The following is a 25,287-nucleotide window of genomic DNA, read 5'->3' on the forward strand; positions in this document are numbered from 1 at the left end:
CCTATCAATAGAGAGGTCTTCTTCCATCAGCAAAGAGTTCACTTCTGATTTAGTGGTCCTGAGCTTCCTCTTGCTCTTCAAAGCAGTCTGAGACATGCAGATCCAGCTCCACAGGCTGTCTGAGCCTGCTCCCACATAAAGCCAGAGGAGAGGAGCCCAGTCTGTCCTGGGCCAGGTGCTGCCTGCCTGGACAGCCCCAACTCCATGGATAAGTGAGATGTTTCTAGCATGGGTGAGAGAGTAGACACCTTGGTAAGAAAAAAATGAGAAGAAAATGAAAACTTGGAGATGATAGGTTGAATTTAGCGGGGGAAGGATCTGAAGGTATGTCAAGGTGAGGAGAATGAGTCTGGGAGATGCTTCAGGGGTAGCAGGGAAAATGGGGTAAAACTATAAAGGGGCAACCACGGGGGTCAGGTCCTTATGGTCAAGGGTGGCTGATTCCAGGGAACTGATGACAGGACAAGAAGAAATCTGGAAGAATTTCTTCACTGAAATGGTGGTCAGGCATTGGAAGGGGCTGCCCAGGGAGGTGGTGGAGTCCCCATTCCTGAAGGTTTCCAAGGAATGCCTGCCTGGATGTGGCACTCAGTGCTCTGGTCTTTGTGACAAGGCTCTGGGTCACAGGCTGGATCTGGTCTTGGAGGTATTTTCTATCCTTAATGATTCCATTATTCCATTCCAGATTTGGATGGGGGCCATCAAAGGAAGTAATAATTTGGGATGGCCATACAAAGATGCTGAGGGAAAGGATCTGTGCTTTGGGTCTAGGGCTGTGAGGTGGAAACTCAGAGAACGAAGTGTAAGCCAGGAGAGAATGGAGCAGGAGGAGGATTGGCACTGGCTGAGTAGATAGCCCTGAGTGAGAAACAAGGGCCATGGGCTAGGAAAGGGGATAGGAAGCAGAAACTAGATTAGGAAAGACAGATGAAGGGGACAAGGATAGGATGTAAAGGCTCAGTGCTGAGGGCAAAGTGAACATAGTTCTGTCTCTTCTACAATTTGAACTGTCCTAGAGACTATCTCCAGACAGCAGGAGCATAGAGAGCACTTGTCCATCACTCTGCTGTATCCTGTTTCTCTTCCTGAAGTGGGGCTCCAGATTCTCCTCTGGTTAAGGATTGTCTGAGAAGACCAACCACCAGTTGGTTTCATTCCCTTAAAGTTCTGCTCTGTTTAAGACAAAAAACACCTTCCCTGCACAGCTGATCATTGGCATCAATGTCCATGATGTGGCAATGGCTCACTTGGACCTCATGGTGTGGTGCAACCTGCTGAAAAGGAGTGCACACCAACAATAGCATGAGCAAGAGGAATGTTTATTTTTTTCCACTTTGCAATGGAATATATTCTAGGAGGCCTGGAAGGCTGTTGCAGCTCTGGAAATCTGCAGCATAGAAAGTGTAGTGAGGGTATAGTTCACTAATAAAACCTGGTTAGTTGTTCAGCATGTTGAGTTGGTTTCCCTGTAGGAAGTAAGCCGTAAGGCCATAAATCTTGCTAATAGAAAGTTTGTTTTCCTTCAGCACGTGAGGAATTGCTGCATACCACTCAGCTCCTTTGAGCACAATGAAGTGAAAATCTGACTCAGAAATTAACGTGAGGGAAGGCACAAAATATTTTTCTCCTTGTTTTTCTGTTACAAAATGTTGTATTTATTATCTGCAAATGGAATCCCTCCAGTTTTGGCAGTTTTCATTTATCAGTGTTTGGTACATGAAATTCAAACTGGGAGTAATTCTTTGAAACCAGTTATTTCAGCCACATAAATAAACATGATGGAACAGAGTAGAAAGTGAGCTAAACTAACTGGATGCAAATTCAGGAATAAGCATTTAGCAGCAGTATACACTTACTTTTGTAGCCCATGCACCTGATTTCAGAGTTTTTCAAAGACTGCAAATATATAATAATATAATATATAATAATACTGCAAATATAAAACTGCCCCTGGGCTCTGGGCTGGTTTTCTCTGGTAGCACTTTCTGCCTCCTCAGCACTCCCTTGGCTCTGTCCTGTGGCTCACAGAGCCGGGGCAGGACACAGGAGCTGTGCAGGCAGCTCACCCATCCCAAGGAGCCACAGGGCTTGGGCTGCTCCCTCAGGAGCTGCAGCTTGCTGCATTCCCCCTCCATGTGATTTCCTGCTGCCCACTGCAGTCTACAGAGGGTTGAAATGCTCTTTGCTCCTCGCCTTTGTGCTGTGTGACCCCAGAATGAACTCTGGCTCTTGAAAGCAATAATATTTGCCATCTCTCCTCTGTGGTTATTTGAGGGAACAATTATTGCACATTAACTGAACATACAGTGCAGTTTGCAGTGCATACCACCAAAGCATGAGATAAAGGATGATGAATTTTGAATAATTTTAGCTCCTAGCTGTAGGCACACATCTATCTTCACAAATAACTCTCTGAATCCACAGGACATCCTTTTCCAAGTCCTCAAAAGCTAGAAGCTTTGGGTTTTTGTTGACCTAAAAAATTTTGGCCATAATTTAAAAATGTGTTTTACGTTTATAAAATAATAAGGGAGAGCACCTTTATGAGAGTGTAAGTGCTCATAAGCATGTACATGTCTCTAAGAAGTTGTACTTGAAGAAAACATTTCCAACTAAGGAATGAAGTGTCTCAACTTGCTCCATGATTTCAGCAAAACCAAGTAGCCTCATGATTTTAACAACACCAAATAATTCTCCTCAGTGGAGTTATTAATGACGTTTCAGAAAAGAATGCAGAGCTCTCCATACCTGAAAATACTTCAAGAGTATCCGCACCTAATTAGCTGGCCATCCTGTGAGGACTTGTGCATGATCTTTGAACACATGAATAAAACTAAGAATGCATTCAAATCTTCAAAGAATTGCTTCAAAGAACCACATTTGTTTGCAAGTAGTATTAAAAGAAAACATGCAACACATTAATTGAAGAACTGAGGGTACTTTTAATTAATCTTCTTGAAAGTGCTGATTTTGCATATAACAAGAAGTTCCTGGAATTCAGATCACCATGCATTGGCAACAAATTGGGGCTTGCTCATGAACCACAGCTCTGTTGGTAGCAGATCCTGCTGATAGGAGCTCAAACTCACGTCAGAATAAAGTAATGAAACGGACACTCAGATTTCCTTGAGGTGGTAAGAAACAAACCCTGCTTTTATGCTGGAGCATTTCTTGGTAAAGAAAGAAATCGTTAAGGTTCCAAAATTCCAGCCGGTGGAGCAAATACTGCTCGGAGTGGAGAGACTCTTGCATATAATTTAATTGATTCATAGTTTTGCATGAGGCAAGTTTGGAGCTAAATGCTGAACCTGATCATGATGAAATTTTGCAAAGTCATCATCCAGCTGAGATTGTTGTTGTCTACCTTTACTTCCACACACCTGCCTGACAGGATGTTTGGATACCTGTGTGGTGATTTGGGCATATCTTTAACCTGAAATGCATACAAAATTGCCCAGTGAGCAATCCTTTACACACTTCTCAAACCCACCAGGTACCATGATGTCAGATCTTCATTAATGTGTTCATAAACTATAACACCCTTAAACAGCAGTGACTTGGATGCCCACAGCTGTCTGCTGTATTTTCTGGACAAAGTTTACTTCTGTCTGGAACAGAATGCATGAAGATTGTGACTGCTAATGTGGAGGTTTGTGGCCCCCTGCCAGCCTGTATGGGTGATCTCTTGCTGGTGCTCTGGGTTTTTCACTGGGACACAGTGCTGAGGGAATGAAAGAACAGAGAGCAAACTCCTCTCTCACCAGAAAGTCATGGCGAATCATTCCCATGACTTAGGGCTATGCGGGAGGAGACTGAATGTATAGGACACATGCTGGAGACATCAGACCATTGGATCTTGTTTTCAGGGCTTGCCTAGATGGGTGTTAGACTGACTCTGGTTGGTTCTGATAGCACAGAGCAGTATTTGTGCCATATCAGCAGGAAAAGATTCATCTTCAGAGACCAACTCCTTGGACATTCATGGTTTTCAGAACACTTCACGCAGTCTTAAAATACAGCCAGACATCCCAAGTAAGACACAGACAACTCCGTTACCATTCAGAATCTCTTCCTCTACTGAACATATGTCCAACCAGCAAAAGAATAAGACTTGGAGGGGAAAACAGTGGCAGTGTTCTCCCAGGGGGTCTTGGCTGACGTAAATGAAAATAAACTCTCACCCCTGCTGAGGTGCCAGACTTGATCCATCTGTGCCTGCAGAGCGAGGGCAACACTTCTGACAATGGCAGCTCTTCTCCCAAAGCCCCAGCTGCAGGCAAGTTCATCCTTATTGAATTCCTGTCCCTTTGCAATATGAGTGAGGTGCCAGGCTGAAGAGTGGATGCAGGATGCAAGTCAGCCTATCTTTTCCCACCCCCAGTGCCCCTGCTCTCCCTCCCACTCGCTAAATGTGCGCTAATCTTCCTCTTGTCTTGTGTTCTCACTTTTCTTGCAGTCGCTGTGAGCGCTTGCCTTGTAATGAAAATAAGGAGTGCCAGAGCCTGCCCCTGAGAATAACCTACTATCACCTCTCTTTCCCCACCAACATCCAAGTACCCACCGACATTTTCCGCATGGGCCCTTCCAATGCTGTCCCTGGGGATAAAATTCAGCTGTCCATCATCAGCGGGAACCAGGAGGGGTTTTTCACCACAAAAAAAGTGAACAACCACAGTGGCCTTGTGGTCATGCAGCGTCAAATCACAGAGCCCAGAGACCTTCTTCTGACAATCCAAATGCGACTGTCCCGTCATGGAACTGTCAACACATTTATTGCCAAACTTTTTATCTTTGTCTCTGCACAGCTTTGATCCCTAACTTACAGTCATCACTGGCTACTCTTTCTCTTCCAAGAGTAGCTTTTTCCCCCCCCCGATTTTAATAAAGTTTTAGTTCATCTGTTGCATGCTGCGCTTGCATTTTATTTGCCATCATCATTACAGTTTTCCATTTTCCCCTATAACTGAACATCTTAATTTGTGGAGATTCTTCTGTGTACTCTGCATCATAATACAAAGCAGAAGTTGGTATCTAAGGATTCATTACCTGAGCATCCTGAGGACTGAAAGCTATTAATTTACTTCACACAGTAGGGGAGTCAACTGATCATACACAGTTACGTAGGGCTAAATTTTTCAAAGAAAATAGGTACATATTTTGAAGTGTCTCAACTGAGACATCTCTAGAAAATTTCATCCCTTATGTGGCAAATAGTGTGGATTTTCTGGAAATCTGTTAAAAGGGCATAATTTGGACCCTTAGGACCCCTGAGGTGGGTCAGTATAAAAGTGTGCAGCCAGATTCTCAAGCTGTCCTATTTATTGTTGCTCTGTTGTATCCCATGAGCTAATGCTGATTTCCACCAGGTACAGATCCCAGTTTTAGCTTCTAAGAATGGCACAAAAGCTAATCTCCTCTAAAGAACATTTATTTGAGAGATATTTCATCTTTCTTTCTGTGGAATTTTTGCTGAATGGAAAAACTAATGACAGGGCAGAACAGCGATCAACTTCATAACAGCATTCAACTAATAGCAGAGGGCCCCTTTCTGTTTCACAGGCTATGTCCTGACACGTTCCCATCTACAGGAACATTTGAAAAAGATATTTGATTTGACTCATAACACTTTCATCTCTCCAGCTTTCATATTAAAGCTGATAAATTTTGACCAGTAAAGACTTTATCCACAACTACCATCACACCAAACCATTAGTGCTCTGAAAAGTCAGTCAGAATTCCAATATCCAAATCTTTCTTCCTTTGCTTTGACTTTCTTTGTTTACTTCTAAGCAGTCAAGAACAATACAACTGGAATGTCTTTGGAATTCTTTTGTTTTCTGAGCTGAAAGAGGATTTATTTATTACACAGAGTCCTTGTGCTGATAAATATTAAAAGTTCACTCCCAGAGATATGATCCAAAAAATTAATGTCCTACACTACCTCGGGCTCAGGTGTCTCTGCTGCTCATTAGACAGGCAGAACAGTCATTCCATAGAAGAACAGGGAATAATCCATGTGAATGCACCTGTAGAAAAAATATCTCACCATGTAAGTGCTGACAGCACAGTCAGGGTACAAGGGTGGAAACTGGGAACCTTCTAAAGCAAGATCATGAGCCTCAATCACCTGAGCCCAAGGAATGACTCCTGGATGCCTGGATCAGGGCAGGATTGCAGCACTCTGCCAGAGTATCACATGTTCCCCAAGGCAAAGTTTATCACAGCTGGCTGACAGGAGTTCAGGTCTCATAAGCAATGCCAGTGTTTAATAAGCCTGTTGACACATCCTTATAAAGGTGGCAGAAGCTGCCAGTGGGGAGAGAGTCCCAGGTTTAAATACTGAGAGCACAGCCCATGTCACTTGGGCTAGTGGGGTTAATTACTGCCACAGAAGAAGATGATTATATCTAAATGTTCTCTGGTTACCAGTTCCTTATGAGCCCATAGTGAAGTAGGATAAATATTCAAAAATAAATTTTTGCAGACATTGATATATATATTTTTGGGGCATTTTTGCAAACATTAATATATCTATTTTTTGGGCAGGAAGATAAGGGAGTTTGAGAACATAACCCTCAGTGTTGTAAAATGCTGCCACATTAATTGTATTTAGCAAGGAATTCCAAGAGCACAAAGCTCACTTTGCCCTGTGTCAGATGCTTGAATGCTGCAGTGTCACTGGGACTTTCAGGAGCATGTAGGTAATTACATAGTGCTATTTATATTTTCCAAATGAAAATGAAATCACAGCTCCTGGTCCAAAGAACTTACTGACTGAATCTAAGAGACAATATGAAAAAGAGTCATACCAGGACCTTAGAAGAATGAAAAGATTATACTCTGGAAATAATCAGAGCAGCTGAGCTGTTTCTTAACTTTCTTCTCTCTAAATGAAAATGCCCAAAGGGAAGATGACCTCCAAAGCTGTAATTTGTGCTAGAGGCAGAAAACTTGAAGGAAAGGTACAAATAAAAAGGTTCTCATCGCTGAGGAAGAAACTTTTGCCAGTCATAGTCCCCATGGTAGGAGAACATGAGCAAAATGGAAAATATCAGCTAATCAGAAGATTAAATGCATAGATGATGTGTAAGGATAAAATTATTAAGTATTATGAGAACAGAGCATATAATTTATAGGAAATATCAGGATTTTAAATAGATGTTAGTTGTGAAAGAAGTTACTCCAGGTCAGAGACCTCCAAAAGATGAAGCAATGAGAGAACAAAGTGTTATCAACTGCACTTTGGATATGCTGGCATGAGGCAATTCGCAGGGATAGCAAAAGAAAGGTGATCAGAGAGTGAGTATAATGAAAGAACAAATTCCAGTTTAGGAGTGTAGACAGAGCATGCTAAGAAAAACCCCCCAAGTTAGTGGACTTTGTAAGAGGAGAGACAAAAGGTGCAAAGAAATAGAGTTGACACAGACATTTATCTGTCACATGTGTGGTTATGAGCTGGATGGATCTGTAAACTCAGTTTAGATGAGGGCTAACACAAATCACTTGTGACCATTGAGATCCTCTGATCTGCACCAAAGTCACGTCAGAAGGCTTTATTCCACAGGTGGGCATCATGAGTGCAAGTCTTATTTAGGACTTCACCTTACACAAAATTATGGCTCTATTGGCAAAGTATTTCAGAAATACTTGTATTTGCCTTTTGTTCCAGCTGAAGTTGAGAGTAAAGCTCCCTTTAATACCCAGGAAGAAGCAAAAGGAGACCACTACTGAATGCCTGAGACACTCCCACTACAATGTTTTTTGCATACAAATTCTATTATCTAAAGACAGATGTGGTAATTTAGGATGTTCTGTGTATTCTAACAGTACTTAATCTGCAATAGTGTCCCAAGTTAAGGTGAGGTGTCTAGGACATGACAAGACTTTGTACACAGATAATGGTGGGATGTAAAAGGGTGCAGGCCACCTCTTCTGGCCTGGATCTCCTGTCCAGTTTCAAAACATCAAGTACAGGGTGTGAATATCTGTATTCCCGTGTAATACCTGTATACTAGCCTCAGCTGGAATTTATTAACTCAGCTCTGTTGTCTCCCTATGGACTGTGCCAGTTCACATCTGTTGAAGCATGAGTTGCTTCATGTTGATTTGTGGTTTCCCCTTATTTAACTTCATACAGTATCATCATGCTTGGGTTAATTTTTTTGATGAGCTGAGTTGGGAACATGTAATAAGAAGTTACTGATATATTGATTATAAATAGAGCCATAAAGTCCCTTTGACCATCTGAAAAAAGATGGTTTGTAGGTGTGGAGAAAAGAGCAAGAATGATTTTGAAAAGAGCAAGAATGATTTTTCTTTAGAATTATCTAACAAAATAAATCTTCCTTTTTTGGTTTCCCTTTAACTCAGTAATTTATTCTTACTTTTAATGTTTTAATTCCCCCCTCCTCTGACACGGCAGCATTTTCTTTTTCCACTTAGAAATATGTAGAAATGGGCAGGTCAAAGTTGAGATCATTTGTGGGGCTTAGTCACATTTGAAGTCCCAGCACAGCCCTTTCATCTCTCATGAACACAGAGTGGGCATTGTGTGAAGTTCTTGAACTGTAAGTGACTTTAAATTCACTCTAGTGGACAAGGGTGAGAAGTCATTTAACTTTTAATAGACTTTCAAGGCCGAATGAGCAGCTGGTTGAGATGGAATATGAAATGATCCTTACCATTTCCCCAAGCTCAGAATTCAACCTTTGAGATTTTAAACAATGTGGTTAACTTTTTCCCTCCCTAGTTTCCATTCCTCTCTGTTTTCTCAGTTCTTCCAGATGGAAAGGGAGGGTGTGAAAAAAAGACTTAAAAGAGGCTCTTCTGGCCCTTGCTACATTGAAAATTGTGAAAGTTGGCCCTTTACATAGTTATGCCAGGTTTCTAAAACAGAAACAATTCTGTCTGCTTTATGTGACTGAGTAAAAAAGGCTTGTGCAAGCAAAAGTGGCTCCACTGAAATTGCTGAGAGCAGGCCATCTGAGAGGGTGTGGGTCTCATTGTTTGTCCTTGGAAAAGGACATTACATGGCATCTTGGGCACCACAGTTCTCTTTGTTTTCACATGCCTGGCTTGAAGAGCTGGGTTTGAGGGGGTTTTGACTGCAACTCTGAGCCAAACCCAGTTCTTCAGGGGTCTTCCTGCATTTGTCTAAGTTTTTGTGGTGAAGAATCAACACTTCTGTCAATTACTGTTTCTGGCTGCCTGGATTGCAAAACACCAAAGTATTTAATATTCAGTCTATATATGAATGAATCTCTTTTTGGTTTCTCTTAGGGTCAGACTAGAAAAGACAGACACCATCCGTTGCATCAAGTCTTGTCGACCAAATGATGTCAGCTGCCTGCTGGATCCTGTCCACACCATTTCCCACACTGTCATTTCACTGCCCACGTTCAGAGAATTTACAAGACCTGAAGGTAAGTGGTTTGTTCCTTGTTCCATTTAACAGACTGCAGCACATAAAACCTCCACCAGAAACCCTTGCCTAAAGCCAGACTCACTACCAGTGCAATAAATGTTTGCACAGCTCCAAATTATAGTTTACCATTCATTTAATTAAAACCATCAATACCCAGGAGTTTTAATTTTATGGAGGAAAGAAAGTCATTCTGAGCTCTAACTCACACTGCTTCCAAGTCTAAGGAAATATTGACTCTGAAATCCCATGTACCACATTTACTCACACAATAGCCATATGCCCCATGACATTTCTTCTTCCCTTGTTTGCAGGTTTTGCTGTAGGAACAAGGTACTAAATATATTTCTCTCATCTGTCTATGCCCTGTTGTTTGCTACTGACAGGTGACTTGTTCCAAGAATAAAAACCTTTCATGCAGACATTAATCACAAAATAAATTATATTGAGTATATGATGATTGGCTAATTTTTGACCTATGAACAAAGTGTTTGTTATAGATTAAAGGAAGGCAAATTCCAAGGACTGGGCAGAAAGTTTTTAAGACAAGAATTTCAAAAAGCACCCGAGTGGCTGTCCTCTGCAGTACTTGTGAGTTTTTAAGTCCTGCAGTTTCTGAAACTCTTCAACTGTTTCAGAAAGTTGTCGTAAATGAAAGCCAAAGCTGACTCTTCCCTTCTGCACCAGGCAGGAGTGGAGAAAAAGACATCGCAGTCCTTGCCCAGACAGGAAGAATTTAACCACTGATGCAGAGCTCCTGTAGGTTCTGTCAGGCCTGTTCCAGGCCTTGGCTGGCCCTGCTTCACAGGGAATGGGGGAATGCCCCATGGCCACTCCTGCTCCCATGCATACCCCTTCAGCTTCACCAGGTGTACTGGCAGCAGAGCTAAGGATTTGGCCCAGGATGCTTCCCAAACCTCATTAGTCCATCCTGGTGTTTTAATAAGAAGAGATGAGACCTAGTGATGTGAGATTACTGCTGAAGCCCAGAAGATGTAAACTGTAATTCAGTGCATGGCCTCAGGTGAATTCTTACAGCTCCAAGTCAAGTTTCATCATCTGTAGAGTGAGGATAATAATGAGAGTAATAATGCCTCCATCCCTCACCAGGGACTTGAAAATAGTCTCAGTTTTACTTTTAAAACTAAACATCTCCTCCAGTACTCCAAAAGGACTCTTTAATTTGTAATGGCAATACTTTGTGTGACTGCCTAGGGAATCAGAGTGGAGAAGTTTAGAGAGGTTTATCTGTTTGGTCCCTTCCTCAGCCCAGCCTGTGGATCCTTGGTGTTGTCCTCTTTGGGAACATGCTGGAAATCTGGTTGGCTTCTTCAGAGCAATCTTTTTTGGTTTTAAAAGTAAGAGTGTTTTGGCTTCAGGGCCCTTGGATGGTGGAAATAGGAGGAGAATACAAATCTATCCAAATCCGCACTTCCCTTAGATCTTCTGCCTTTCCATTTTAAAGGACAAACTGGGAGTGGTGAGGGAGGGCAATGTCTTCCACCAGCTTTGAGGACAAGTCATTTTGGATCAAATTCTGTTGGATTCTTCAGTGGTGTTTTCAAATACCTGTCAGTGCATTCTGTGATCCTCTTTACTTGCAGAGATCATTTTTCTTCGTGCCATCACACCTACATATCCGGCCAACCAGGCAGATATCATATTTGACATTACAGAAGGAAACTTAAGAGATTCATTTGATATCATCAAGCGTTACATGGATGGTATGACAGTGGGTGAGTAGTGTTTTCTGCCTGCTTTCTTCTTTCAGCCACCCTGTAGGACAGGGTCAAAGAAATTCATTCAAGTAATTAATCCCTACCTTGATTTTCAAGCCAGTGTTGATTTCATATTCTTCAGTCCAATATGTGTAATTTGAACTAATATCACGGATAATGTTTTATGCAGAATACCAGAGGCCTATTCTTTAATTTGAGAAGTATTTTAGATTTTTTTCAGAACTAGCTCTAACTAAAAATGCAAATGTCTTAGTTTTAAAATGATGAGAGACCTAATGTAACCAGGAGCAGTTGGCAAATGATGTTAAGGAGGAGGGCAGGAGCAGATCCCAGCTGATGTGTTGCTCTGCCCAATGGGATCTGCCCAGGCAGTGGCAGGGGAATACACTGGAATTCTCATGCCAAGTATTAAAAAGTAGCATTTGGTTGCTCTTTATTAATGTTTATTTATGAAAATAAAGGACTCCTGTTCCCAGTGAACACTAGTGCTTTGGTATGTGAACATGCAGATTCTGCTCAGGTTCATACATGTGCTTCAGCAGGACTTGTCCTGGGGAAAAGAAAAATCCCTGCAGCTTTCAAAAGCCCTATTTCACATGGTCTGAAGGTGGCACTGGTGCATTTCAGAAGCAGACAGCACAAGGTCAGCTCTGCAATGGTTTTATGAACTGCAGATAAAAATCCTAAGTCATTAGGTTTCTATTTCTTTCTTGATCAAACAGAAGTATACATGTGAATGCTGAGAAAAAGGGAGAGTCTGTTAAAACAGGATAAGATTACAGATTTCAGTTATTGGGGCATTTCTTTAGCAGAGTATAAATGTTATCAGATCTCACAGGAGTTACAGAAGTTTGCTTTTCGTGCCGTGTGCTTCTTTCTGTCTGAACTAAGAAAGAAGGATGTGTTTGGAAATTTGACTGGCCAAGGTATTTGCCTGAGGGAAGGGTTTCCATTTTGAAGAGCAGGACTGTGTGTCAGTAGTATTTTACTGGGTAAACCAGATTATTTGCTTCACATTGTAAAGAGAGAAAGGATATCCTTATACACTGAGTTAGAGAAGATATGATGCATGCCCAAGTGTATTCCCAGCTCTGTGAAAGAATTGGGCAACTCTCTTCACCTCAGTTCGCCCTGTGCAACATGGAGATGATAAAACATGCCTACTACTGTCTTAATTAATTCTTGTGTGTAAGACTCTTAATTAATTCCTCTGTGTAAAAGTACTTTGAGATTAATGGATGGAAGCTGCAAAGAAAACTGCCTACAGCAGAATTGGAAAAGGAAAATCCAAACAACCCCCCAGCTGAAATTACCTGGAGGGGCAGAGGTTCAGGACAGCACATTGTCTGTGTGATATTAGGGTTGCAAATAATTCTGCCAGCAGCAGTTCTGCTGCTCTCATCATAATATAATTTTTATTATTATTAATAATCAGAATGTTAGGTGTATCCTTAAAAAGTTCTGGGAAGTTTTCAAGACAGATCAGATGGGATCCTAGTCCATGAGAACTCACAAAGTCCCTGTTTTAAAGAAAGGGAAGGGTTTGTGTAAGGGAGGGAAACCCCAAAGGGCACAGACAGTATCAGAAAGCTTTAGTGGTTATCCCACTTAGTTACAGGGACATCAGAACTCTGTGGAACATAGCAACTCTAGCAGAGCAAATGCCCAACTATGGCAGTAACAGAAGGGTTTTCAGGAATCTTTCTGCAATTTCAATGTTCCAACTTGTTGCAAAAATCCATTTATGTCCTTCTGGGAGAGCACACCTGGATCATCATGCTGGATGACCACATATGCCACTGGGATCCATGCAGCATATTTTAGAATATTTTTATACATACTTTTTAATGTCTTTTTGCTGCTTATATAGGAAAGAATAAATTTATTTTGATAATAAATCATAAATGCATTGGTAAAAGAAACAAGAAGCATGCTTCATTCTGTTGTACTATTTCAGGAGAAATGGCCAAAATAGCAAATCTATTTTGTTTGCTAATGGAAATTAGATCACCAAATATCTTTTTTTTTAACAAGACCAATTTTCTCTACAAGAGAAAAGATTGACAATTTCTACAGTGAGAAATTTTTAAACCTTTCTTTTGGGAAAGGTTTAAAGAGTGGGATGAGCTGTTAGAGACGAAAGAACAGGAGAAAAGTGGGGGCTTCAGCGCTGAGAATTTTGGGCTGAAAAGATTGAGGTTACCAGTTTCAGCCGTTATCCCCTAAGCTGACACTGAGACTTCAGGGAGATGTTAGGCAATCTGAATTATGTGGGATGGGATGGAAAATGGCTGATCAGGCTGGTTTGTGCTTTGCTGATGGAGAGATTGCAGCTGAGGTCATTGGAGGAGATGAGTGTGGAGGAGCAGTTGTGAGGTACACAAAAGAAGAAAATAGAAGCAGAGGAAAGGACTGCCCCAGGGAATGTTACAAAAAGAAAGAACACAGTCTCCCAAAAGATATGTAGAAGGAGTAGGCCCAAAGGTAGGAGAAGAAAGAGGCAAGGACAGCATTGCAAAATCAAGGAAAGAAAACATATCCAACAGGAATCAATGATTAGAAATATCAGACATGGAGGAGCCAAAAGAACTACGGACAAACTCCAGGAGTAGCTCTGCTGACCTACAGAAAGTATCTTCCAGTGGAAGAGGAAGAATGAAAGCCACATTCCTGGAGCGGCAGTGTGTAGACTTCATGCAACCTGATGAAAAAGCATTATATAAAAAGCTGCTCCCAATATTTTTACCCTGTTATATTAAAAAGAGATGCGAATCCCAAATCTTTCCTGGTTCAGAAGGTGTTGAGGACTCCTTGTTTCCTGGTGTGGTTACAGGCCAAAGTGGCAATGAATCTAAATGATACTGTTAAAAACCTAACATCACTTACTAGCATGGGTGGGAGAAAAACAGAAGTGCAGGCCTATCCAGGTTTGGTGTTTCTTTAAAGCTTTTATAGACTTTTCACTGCATTCCTCCTTTAACCAGCTGTCAGTGAAAAATGAAGAATGCATTTTCAACCTGTGCAAAAATGTCCAATCACTGCCTAAGGTATTATCAGTTGCTATAAAACACTTTCCCCTTCAGCTATGCATTCATTTTTTAAAACAGTAATCCCACCTTGTAGTCTGGTAAACTTCAGGAAGGTTTTAAAATTTCACAATACATCTAAAAGTAGTTTTGATAGGCTGAAATCTTCCATATTGCATTTGATTAATAACCTAAGCCTATATCCTTGCTTATAAAGCAGAATGGTGTTATTCTTCTGGAAAACATCCAGAGCCAATATAGGTATAAAAAGTCACTATGGAGTTTCAATGGGGGGTTGTGCTGGTACTTGAATACATTTGTACACACTGATGGGTGTGTAGATGCTCTCCACTGTTATTTTCAAGGGTTCCATTGCTGTCTCTGTCCTGAATTTCCTGCCTCTTTTACGTGGGTGACAGTTTGTGACGCTTCCTTTGAACCATTAAAGTGTCTCAACTACTGATAGCACTATGCTGGATTTATCACGGGTCTAATTTCTACTGTGGTATCGTCATTGTTTAGTGCATTCCAGAGTCTGAGGAGAGACTTGTCAAAAATGATCAAGAAGATAAACAAAATCAGGTACCATGAGCAAGTGTGTTTGTGAGATCCCATATTAGCTGGGGCAGGAGAAGGAGACTCCAGGCCTGTTTGACTTTTGTGATCCCTGTCCTTAGCACAGGGGTAGTAGTTCTGTATCTCATAAGTAGTTTGCCCATTCACAGTGTGGCAGTCTTTTTACAGTCCTCCATGCAAATGTTTGTATGGTCTGACATTAAATTCAATCATTGGTCTGCAAAAGATCTGGTTCTGAACTTTGTCCCTGGACCCACTCTCCACTGCCAGGCAAGTACCTTCACATTTCCCTCAGCTCCTCTCTCCTTCTCTGTTGCTCCAAACTCTGTCTTTGGGCCAGAGGCTGTCTGGTTCTTGCTATGCCTATGTTTTGGTGTTCAGCAAAATAAATTTCTCAGGTTCATGAGGGGTTCCTGGCACAGCTGGGGCTGAAAGCAGGAATTCACTACAGCTGGGTCTCTGTAGAGCCAGGGCATCCAGGCAAGCTCTGCTGCTTACAGGGGCAAGGAGGGAGAACACTTACCTCCCCATGTGGATACCCTTTCTAGAAAGTAAGCAACAATAGGAACATTTTGTTGTGATTATAATGTCCCAAGTGTGAAACAAAATGGGGTTTGGCCATACAAAACTGGTGCTGCCCAGTCCTTACCAGCAAGATGTGGAGCAGGACATAACTCAGTAGGTTTTTCAACAGGGTTTTGCAGCTGTACATTAAAAAAGACACATGCCCTTTCAGTATCTTTGTTCTGGTCTCATCCCTAGGCTTCCTCCCTCACAAGAGGACCTCCTCACAAAAGAATATTTTGTGAGTTTTTCTCTGTGCCAGGTTGCCCTGTTGCAATCAGCAGCAGTGCATTGGAGATGAGGGTGCCCAGAAGCCATTTGGTAAATGGGATCCTGGATTTGCTGCCCAAACCTGCCCTTTCAGGAGGCTGCTGACTGCACTGCTCAGCAGTCAAATAGCTCAACACCCTCCCTCCCCTCCAGAAAAAAAAAAAAAAAAAAAGAGGATGGAGAGCTCTTCTGGGGGCAAAGAAGCACCTTGAGCAGGAGGCAAATTTTCATTTCATATCTGAGAAATGCTGAAGGTGCTTTTCTGGCGAGAATGAGTCTTGATCTCAAGGGGAACAACCTTCCTAATGCCAAATTTCACTCCAGCACAGAGTGAAAGAGTCAGGTTAACTCAACTCTCCTCCTTGATCTATGTTCATCTCACCTCTCAGGTGGTACAAGGTGTTCCCATTGGTACAGACCACCTTTGGTTACAGTTTCCATAAAGCTCAGCAGGCAAATAAATTAACTGCAGCTCTGATGGAGTTTTGTGAACTGTGGTGGGGAGTATAAAACCTGACAACTTGGGAAAGAAATGGACTAGGTTAGGGACAGCAAAGAGCACCAAAGTCCTCGGTTCAGGTTGCATAGCATGCATTTTCTGGTATTCATGTCAAACAGTGGGATGACATACTGCACAAATGAGTAAAAAAAGCCAGAATTGAAATCCAGTATATCGCCGGCCAGGGGTCTATGTACAAATGACAAACAGGACAGGACTGCTGTTGAATGTGCCTTGAGCTGTTTTATTTCTCAGCATCAGTCTCATTACATGGTTATGACAATGGGAAGATGCCACCAGCTCACATCCCGGGAAGCAGACCAAGAACTTAATGTTACAACTCACTTTATGGGTTTTTTGACCAATCACACAAAGCAAAAGCACATTGACAGTAGTTCCATCCAACCAGTATAAGCACAAGTACCTTTAGATAAAGCAATGCTTGCTGATTTCAAATACAATACTTGTTTGTGAGCCTTAAAACACAATGCACAAAGCTCTATTATTAAGCTTCAAACTTCCTAATATTTTGCTAGATAAACTTTTCTGTAGCTTAGGGAGTTATTCTAGACAAGTGTTAATGCACAGACCATTGTTCTATTTGTCCTTGCTTTTCTACTTTTTAAATAATTTTTCTGCTGACCTATCTCATGGCTACTGCTTAGCTCACATCACAGTTCTGCTGCCTCTGAGGCCTGCCTTTTGCAGCTTTCCTAAAACCCTCTGATTTTGTGGATTCCCACAATGTACACCAAGAAACATACTATAGCAGCTCCTCTGAGAGATGTCTGTGTGAATCCAGCTTTCTGAGGTGCTCTGCCCCAGTTCAAAGTAGTCAAAGACCTGCTTTTATGATGATCTCCAAGTGTGAAATATATGAGCAATTGATTAATGACTGGTTATGACACCCAGTGCTCTGCTTTAGTTGAGACAGTGGTGTTTGGTCAAAGGTTGGACTTAATGGTCTTGAAAATCTTTTCCAGTCTTGATAATTCTGTGATTCAGGTGCTTCTGCTGCTATATCCAAATCTGTGTGTTGATAGCAACCATCTTATTCTTGCAGCAGCACCTACACTCCCCATAAAAATGGAAAAGGAAGATAAGACCCAAGGTGTATCCTAAATCTTTCTCAGTATGATACACAGATGCCTGGCTCACTTAAAAAACAATCCTACCTTAACTTTTGTTTTTAAAGGGGAAAAATGTGGTGAAGTGAACCCTTATTTTAGCCTTATTTAACCCTTATTTTATTTTCCTTTGAGAGCTGGTCAGGAGTTGACACACATTAAAGTTCAGGAAGCCTCCTTGTCAGAATTCTGCGCACAGGAAAAGCAGAGCTGTTGCCTCAAGGTGAAGACTGAGCACTCCATAGGGGCTTCTGTGTCAAAGCCTCAGGATTAAATTCTTTTTCTTCCATGGTAAATCAAATCACAGAGCCATATCGTGCTGTGTGCCATAACTGTGGCTCTTTGCCAAGAAATGCTTTTATCACAAGGGTTGCAATAATTAATTGCCCAGGTGTTGTGGACCCAAGTGTGGCTGAATGGGAATAATGTGGTTGTGAGACAGGCAGGGTGAACCACTCTCACATGAATAAGCCACTCTCACATGAATAAGATATTGGGAATAAAGTAGCAAGAGGGTGATATATGTGATTTTGCACATTTTGGACATCCATTGCTGAAGTTTTTCCACCTGTTTTAGTAGCTCTTCTAATACACAGAGCATCTCATATTCCTAAAGGTGGAAGAGGAAAGATTAAAAATATATGATGGAAACTATTTCTTAATGAGGCTACTTCAAGTACAGTTATTGCATTTTAGGCATGAGTGATTTCACAGCATTGTCAACAATGAAACCCATTGCCAGGTTTGGCTGGAAGGCAAACCAGACATCTGAAAGCATTTCAAGTTTGCCAAACCAAGATAAGAGCACATCTCTCTGAAGTTATTTAGTGCCCTTAATAAAGATCACAGTATTTGTAAACTAGCCAAACCTCAGTAAAATCAAAGATTTTTTAAAAAAAATCTTTCATAATACCGAGGCTCCATATGATCCAACATGACAGATAATAGCTTTGAAAATATTCACCATTTGTTGCTGGCCAAAAAATGTGTTACTGTGATGACACCTCTTTATGGCCTCTTTATTTGATGCATTTCAGCAAAGATTTCTAGTGAAGCCCAAGTGTTAATGAAATTAAACTTGATGGAGTTGTTGAATCCATAACAAACTGAATCCTAAATTTCTGATCTGTTGAATAATGCAGAAATATCCTTTTTCCATGCTGAAATGTAATTCCTGTACTGTACTGCTGGATAATGCTTGTTGAACTTCTCCATGGACACACACACATGCACATGTATTATTTTTATATCCTGCACATATATTATTTTTGTCTCCCAGGGTAATGTGCCACTGCAGTCATTAGGAGCCCTGTTCATGCCACCAGTGCAGTACTCACTGTGACAGTGCCCAAATCACTGCTACCCTTCTATTCCCACCAGGAGAATGTTGTGTTCAGTGTTATGGAGATCTGTGGGTGCTCCAAAGGGAAATCCCCTTCTCCTGCCCACCTCTGAGCACACACTCCACCCTGTGGTCAGATGAGTGCTTGTGTGGCAGGCTGTGGTTTTGGTTTTGGTTCTTCCAGGTGTTCATCCAAGGAGAAGAGTGGAGGATATAACAGGACCACTATTTTTGATCAGCTTAAACCAACAGTGAAATTACCCCGAGTGTCATATAGCTTATAAAAGTGATTTTTTTTGTGGCCAAACTGACTTCTGAAGTATTTTATAATCACTTGGCTGCTCAACTGCTGAAAAACAGGCTTTTTCCTAAAAAAAGACCTGGGATGTTCATGTTTGAAAAGTATGTTTTTGCAAATCGTGTCCCCAGACAGCTCAGTAAAGATTTGTATAGCCAGCCACATTCCTGTGAAGCAGTTCTCCATCAGCATGGAAACCTTCTTACCATCCAGCTCTGACTTGATTCTCCAAAACTTTTATTTTGTGAAGTGTTCACCATCAAACTTGAATGAAGGTCTAATTCACAATGTTATGAGGGCAATATACTTCAAAGCAAGAGGAAATCTATTTTGGTACTTGTATTTTGATTAATGAGTTTTCTGAATCCTTTCACTGTAGTTCTGTTTGTCAGGTGTGGCACCTTAAGGATTAATGATATCTTCAGAGCTATTTTTCTGTATATGATTTGATGCCTGAAGTGATGATTACCAAGAAATATTTCATTTTACAAAGAGCAGCCACTTATTAATAAAACATATCAGAAACTATAGAGCACCACATAGCAGGAGCCACATTGTTATTGTGACAAATAATGGAGAGAAATAGAAAAAGCTTTCACACATAAAAAAAAAAAAAAAAAAAAAAAAAAAAGCTATTCAGCTTTTGAGAGATGGAGGAACCTCAAGTATAAATTAACTTTCTGAAGTCAGCAGACAGATATCTGGTGGTCTGGGAAATGCCTGCAGTTTGACAGCTAGATTGTTCCTTTAGGCACTGTCATGAACTGGAGAGGAGTGGAGGAAAAGAATGCCTGGGAGGCTGCCTATGGTGGCAGGAATAGGGCAGGAGAACTGGTGACAAAAACCATGGAGAAAGCTGAAGTATTCAATGCCTTCTTTGCCTCATTCTTTACTGGTAAGACTGGCCTTCAGAAATCCTGGGGCTCTCAGAGCAAGAGGAAGATATGGAGCAGGAAATACTCACCCACAGTGGAGGAGGTTCAGGTTTGGGAACATTTGAACTGGGAATAACCAAGTCCATGGGTGCTGAGGGACAAGTGCTGAGGGAACTGGCCAATGTCATTGTAAGGCACTCTCAAGTATCTTTAAAAGATTGTGGTGATCAAAAGTTCCCATAGAAAAAGACAAATGTCACTGCAATCTCCAGGAAGGCCAGAAAGGATCTAGGGAAGGTCATGGACCAGGCCTAGATCTCAAGATTTATTTTTTTGGTCTTTTGTGTGAGTCAGCCCAAGGCACTGCTGGCCTTGTTTGGGCCTGGCAGAGCTATGCCTCCCTCATAGGTGATGTGAAAGGTCTGAGACAGGAGAGAACCAGACACAGAAAGCATCTTGCATGGTGTCCACCTGTGTTTGTCCTTGAGTTTGGTGAAGAAAAACACTCAGGTTTTCCATTTTAGCACTTGTCACAAAACAAAAATGCAAAGCTCTCAAGGAGTGAATCTGCCAAGAGCAGCAAACCACTCATATGGTTTTGTCCAGAAGAACATTTCAAGGCTTTCTCCTCTTTTTTTTTTTCATTCTACCTATTCAGAATGAATGCATCCTTACACATCTGCTGTATCATCCTGTATCATCCTCATTCATTTAATGGGAGAGAAGGGAAATAGTTCCTGCAGTGGTGGTCATTTCAGGACCATCTAGAACATTGGCACAACAAACTGTAGAAATAAATATTGTCAGAGTATTGTTTCTTTCTACATTCCCTCAATTTCTTTCTTCAGTATAGCTGTCAGCATGTGTGGCATTCACTTCTCAAGCCATTTTATCAGCTGGATTTTAAAAATGCAGCAAGACAGCTGTGTGAAAAGGCACTGCCACCTGGCCTGCAGTGTTTGCCCATTGCACCTTTTTCCGTGCCTGTTAGCAGGGTCCATCTCAATACCAATGAGAAGGTTACTGATGGCTTTGAATGCTGCATCAGTGATGTGTGAATGTTTGCCATACTGTGGCATAGCACAGCAGAGAAAACACCATTTGCAATCCCACCTCTAGAGCAGAGTAAACCAGTGGAGGGGTGCAGAAAGTGTAGAATGCTATAACAGGATTGCTAAACCAAACCAGCAGCCTTTGCTCTCTAGGGCTTGGTGGTCACTGCAGGAGCTGCTCATGGGGTTGGTAAAAATTGCCAGCACTGAGTGATTTCAGTGCTGTGCATTTCCATGGCTCTCATTTAGAGCAGTGCCTGCAATAATGTGATGTGTTGTTAGTAAAATGCTTTAAATGCTACCCTAAAGGGAGGACAATTTTAGCAAGGTTTTTCTGTTTCAATACATCATCTGCCAAGCCCAGTCATTTTTATAAGGTACAGGAGAGTAGCCAAGAAAGCTAAAGAAAATTTAAAAATAAAATGTAAGTATATATATGCATATAGATTGTAGGGGGCAGGATGCTTAAGAAGTGTATTCATCAAATATGGCAGGCAGAGTGAGTGTGGTGAGAAGTTTGCAATTTCACTGCATGCTGAAGATATTAGTTAGTGTTTGAACAGGACAGAACTGTAATGCCATCAGTGCCTTAGGAAAAGGTGCTGACAGGCTGCATAAGCAAACGTTTATGTCTCCCATCAGATCTCAGGCCAGAGTGTTGGTAGGGAACAGCTGCAGGAGCTCAGCTGGGACTCCATTATAATCCCCAGCATGCAGGAGGGGATCTCAAACCATCCTTCCTTTAACTGTGCGTTTCCTTGGATCTCAAACCATCCTTCCTTTAACTGTGCGTTTCCTTCTGAATCAAACTGCCTGTCAGAGCAGTCTGTTGTCAGAGAGAGGTGGCTGTGGAGGGGGTGCCCACCAGACTCCCTGTGCCTGCTGGCTGACCTTGGCTTCATGTGATTTTGACATCTGGGGACATCCTTTTCAGCTGAGAGCAGCTTGGTAGCTGCCTACTCTGTAACATCAGGCCTAGAAAATAAACAAGTGAGAATATATTTAGAACCTGATCTGGAGCCCTTGGAATCAATGGCAAAGCTTGTGTTGACTTTGTTTTGTAGGTCTGAAGCTGCATCACCATTCTGTGTAGCCACATTTCACCAAGGCACAGACAACCCCTCGTGACCCAGATGTGCCTCCTCAGGGTCCTCCCCTGTTGCTATAGGACATAAAATAAAATTACACGGACATGTAGCTCTCGAAGGCAAAAAAGAGGGTGTTTAATTTCTGACTCCAACATTTATAGATTTCCAAAAAGTGACAGTGGATTGGAGGATGACACTGCCACCTCTCCAATGACATTGGACAAACCAACAGTCCATCAAATTTCTCTTCCTCCAAGAAAGAATGCAAAACAAGAAGTTATTTACATAAAGTGCATGAGAAAGTTCATTGCAAGAATGTAAATGTCCTGGGGACCCTCACAAACACCACACTTATCAAACCCCAATGCTGGCAAAGGGACGGCCACCATTCACTTGAGGATGACATAGGGGCAGATGCAGATATAGCCCTCTTTCCTTATTAAACTTTATTCCTGTTGTGTCCAGTGGGGTTGTCCATCCATGACTCAGCACACTAATGATTTATAGATTGGTGTCATCTGATGTTCACAGGGGAAGGGTTGATTTTACTGATGCAATACAGATAGTTTCTACTGTTCCAAATGAAATGGGGTTTTCAACACGATACCAGGAATTGCATGGAGTTCCCAGGTGTGCTCGTGTACTCCTCTGAGCAATGTGTGTTCTGGGTTACCCAGGGAAATCTCCTTCTGCCCTGTGTAAAAGCACTGTCACAGTATGCTTATTGAATTTATGTCTCCAGATAAAAGGTAAAAAAAAAAAACCAACCTGATTTCAGAATATATAGGAGAGTTTTGCCATTTGCAACAGTTGAGTGCTCATTATAGAGCTTCCAGATATTTGACTCAAAAGCTGCATTTTATCCTTCTTTTGCAAGCTATTTACAGGCGCAATAGATAAAATGCCTTTCCCTGGGCTATACTGAACACCAAGGGTGGTGTAGGTCCTTCAGACCTAGCTAGATCTGCTAATCTCAGCAACCCATTTCTGTCCCCACAGGTGTAGTTCGCCAGGTGAGGCCCATCATTGGACCTTTCCATGCCATCCTGAAGCTGGAGATGAACTATGTCATGGGCGGGGTGGTGTCCCACCGCAACATCGTCAACGTGCACATCTTCGTGTCCGAGTACTGGTTCTGAGGGACACCCACAGCAAGGGCTCCAGCCTGAAACATTACCACAAGCTATTATGTCATATTCTTGTTTTTAAAACCCAATAGTGTTCTTTTTTTGTTTTGTTTTGTTTTGTTTTTAAATATTTGGTTTATAGTTTAAGACAAATAACAAACGATTATGTTGATTTAGACATAGGGCTGAGCAAATTAAGTGAGCCTGATGTAGTTGTTTGTATAAATATGTAGTGTGGAAAACTGCTCAGCTGCCTGGTGAAATTTAAAACTTTTCTAAATGTTTGGACAGATCTCAACTGGCTCCTTGGCCAGATAACCTGGGTGAGAGGCTGTGTAACAAAGCAGATGTCAGAGTTCATTGGGATGAGTATATGGTGTCTTTGGATGGAAGAAGTTGGATAAGGATTAATAATTTCACCTCAAATTAACTACCTTGAAGAGGATTGTCAGAGAGTGATAAATAGGTTTGGATCCTCTGAATAGGTCCCCAGAACTGCTAATTATTCCTGAAAAGTTCAGCCTGGATATTTAAGAAGTGCCATTCAGCAGCAGCTACCAGAAGAAGTGCAAAATGAATTAGAAATACTTACAGACTAACATGCACATATTAAAAAAATACTCCTATTTTTTTGTACTTATTATTTGATTGTAAGATTGTTTGATTCTAATTGAACAAGTACCTCTCATTGAAATTAATCTTTTACAGCATATTGCTTCAATTCCAATCTCACCAGTACTCAGCAATACGTGGAAAATTAATATCATATCTCCTGTCTGTTATAAAGCTCCATGCCTTTTTAAAATTGGTAATAAAATCAGCATGTTAAACTGTACATTTCCTATGCACCAAAATAAGGCATATGTAATTATGTAATGAAAACCTCACCAATAAATGAATGTTTAATGTATTTTCTAGGCATCAAAATACTGTATCTTTTTTATTACAGAACAGAAAAGAAGTAACTCCATGTTTCAGTTTGTTGTGTTTGTTAAGATATGAGGAAATAAAGAAGGTCAGATGGGAAATACTCCAAAGTATGCCATGGTTTCTGATTCCCAGGAAGATGATATGATACAGCTTTTGTAAGCAAATTCATCCTATACATATTCCCCACTCAAACCAGACCCCCTTGGTCATTATTGGCACTAAGCATGGAACAGGCTGCTCTGAGAAACTCTGGCTGCCCCATCCCTGGAAGTGTCCAAGTTCAGGCTGGATGGGGCTTGGAGAAACCTGGGATAGTGGAAGATGTCCCTGCCCATGGCAGGGGTTGGCACTGCATGAACTTTAAGGTCGGTATGATCCTGCTACCTTTACTTTTTAAATGTGTGTTTGTCATCTGGGTGTGTTTGGGAGGATGTTATTGACACAGAAAATGGGAGGTGCCAGCTGTGGCAGAAAACAAGAGTGGGCTCTGAGGGATGTTCCTGTGAGCACCAGCCTCTTGCTGTGTTTCAGCAGTTTGCATTTGGTGTTGCAGAATGGCTTTTACAGAGATGCTGACACATGACTTTTCAATATTCTGTGGTGGTGTTGAGCCACATTGTGTAGGAAAATTGTATTTATATTTGTATTCACATGCTGGGCAGGGATGGAGATGTTCATGCCATGCCCACATTGCCTTTTTCTTACCCATCTGAGCTTGACAACTCATCTCCAAGTCTCACTCTTGACACCAGAGATCAGTAATGCAGCTGGACAAGGAACCCAGCTCTGGGGTGCTCTCATCACCGTGGACAGGCTTTCCCAGCTAGGTGGGCTTTAACAGAGCTTCAAACAAAGCATCAGTTCCCTTTGCCATTGTCTGTGTGATCTGTAAGTCTGGCTTTGGTACTGCTTGGATGGAAGGTGAGTCACCCCATTTGAATGAGAAACCAATAAATCAAATGGAAGGTAATGCCTTTTTCAACCTAGAAATGAAATTGGAGCTCCAGGAGCAGTTATGGAAGAATGTCCACAAAAGTCCACTCCCAGAGGGGTGCATACATTTTTATAGGTTTCAGGAAATTAGCATAATTGATAAAAAGCACCAATGAGGAGGACAAGTGGTGGTGCATTCCCCCCAAGTCAAGCCCCTTCTCTGGAGCTCCACCCCTCCACTTGGTACTAGCTGTATTTTGTTTATGAAAATCAGTTTCAAAGAACTGTTTTCAGCCTTGGTATCCAGGAAAACCAAGACAGGATAGAGGTCTCGTACCCCCAGGGCTTGGAGCTCTGGAATTTGTTTTGTGTTCCTGCCTAGGGAAAGGGCTGGGAAAACTACTGGGACAACTAGCTACG

General features: G+C 41.6%; 1 protein-coding gene across 2 annotated transcripts in view; it reads left to right on the forward strand.

The window, feature by feature from the left end:
• FBLN1 (fibulin 1) overlaps positions 1-24,032 on the forward strand; it is a 63,509-nt gene extending 39,477 nt beyond the window's left edge. The window contains exons 15-17 of one of the 2 annotated variants that reach the window (XM_030959796.1): positions 9,280-9,422; positions 11,026-11,157; positions 22,877-24,032. In XM_030959796.1, coding sequence (XP_030815656.1) covers positions 9,280-9,422; positions 11,026-11,157; positions 22,877-23,016 — 415 coding nt within the window. In that variant the 3' untranslated portion in view covers positions 23,017-24,032. Of the gene's footprint in view, positions 1-4,456; positions 4,925-9,279; positions 9,423-11,025; positions 11,158-22,876 lie in introns of those variants that run through there. The other variant, XM_030959797.1, reaches the window with a different exon arrangement.
• The last annotated feature ends 1,255 nt before the right edge of the window (positions 24,033-25,287 follow it).

This window comes from Camarhynchus parvulus, chromosome 1A (genome assembly GCF_901933205.1).
Source record: "Camarhynchus parvulus chromosome 1A, STF_HiC, whole genome shotgun sequence".
NCBI lineage: Eukaryota > Metazoa > Chordata > Aves > Passeriformes > Thraupidae > Camarhynchus > Camarhynchus parvulus.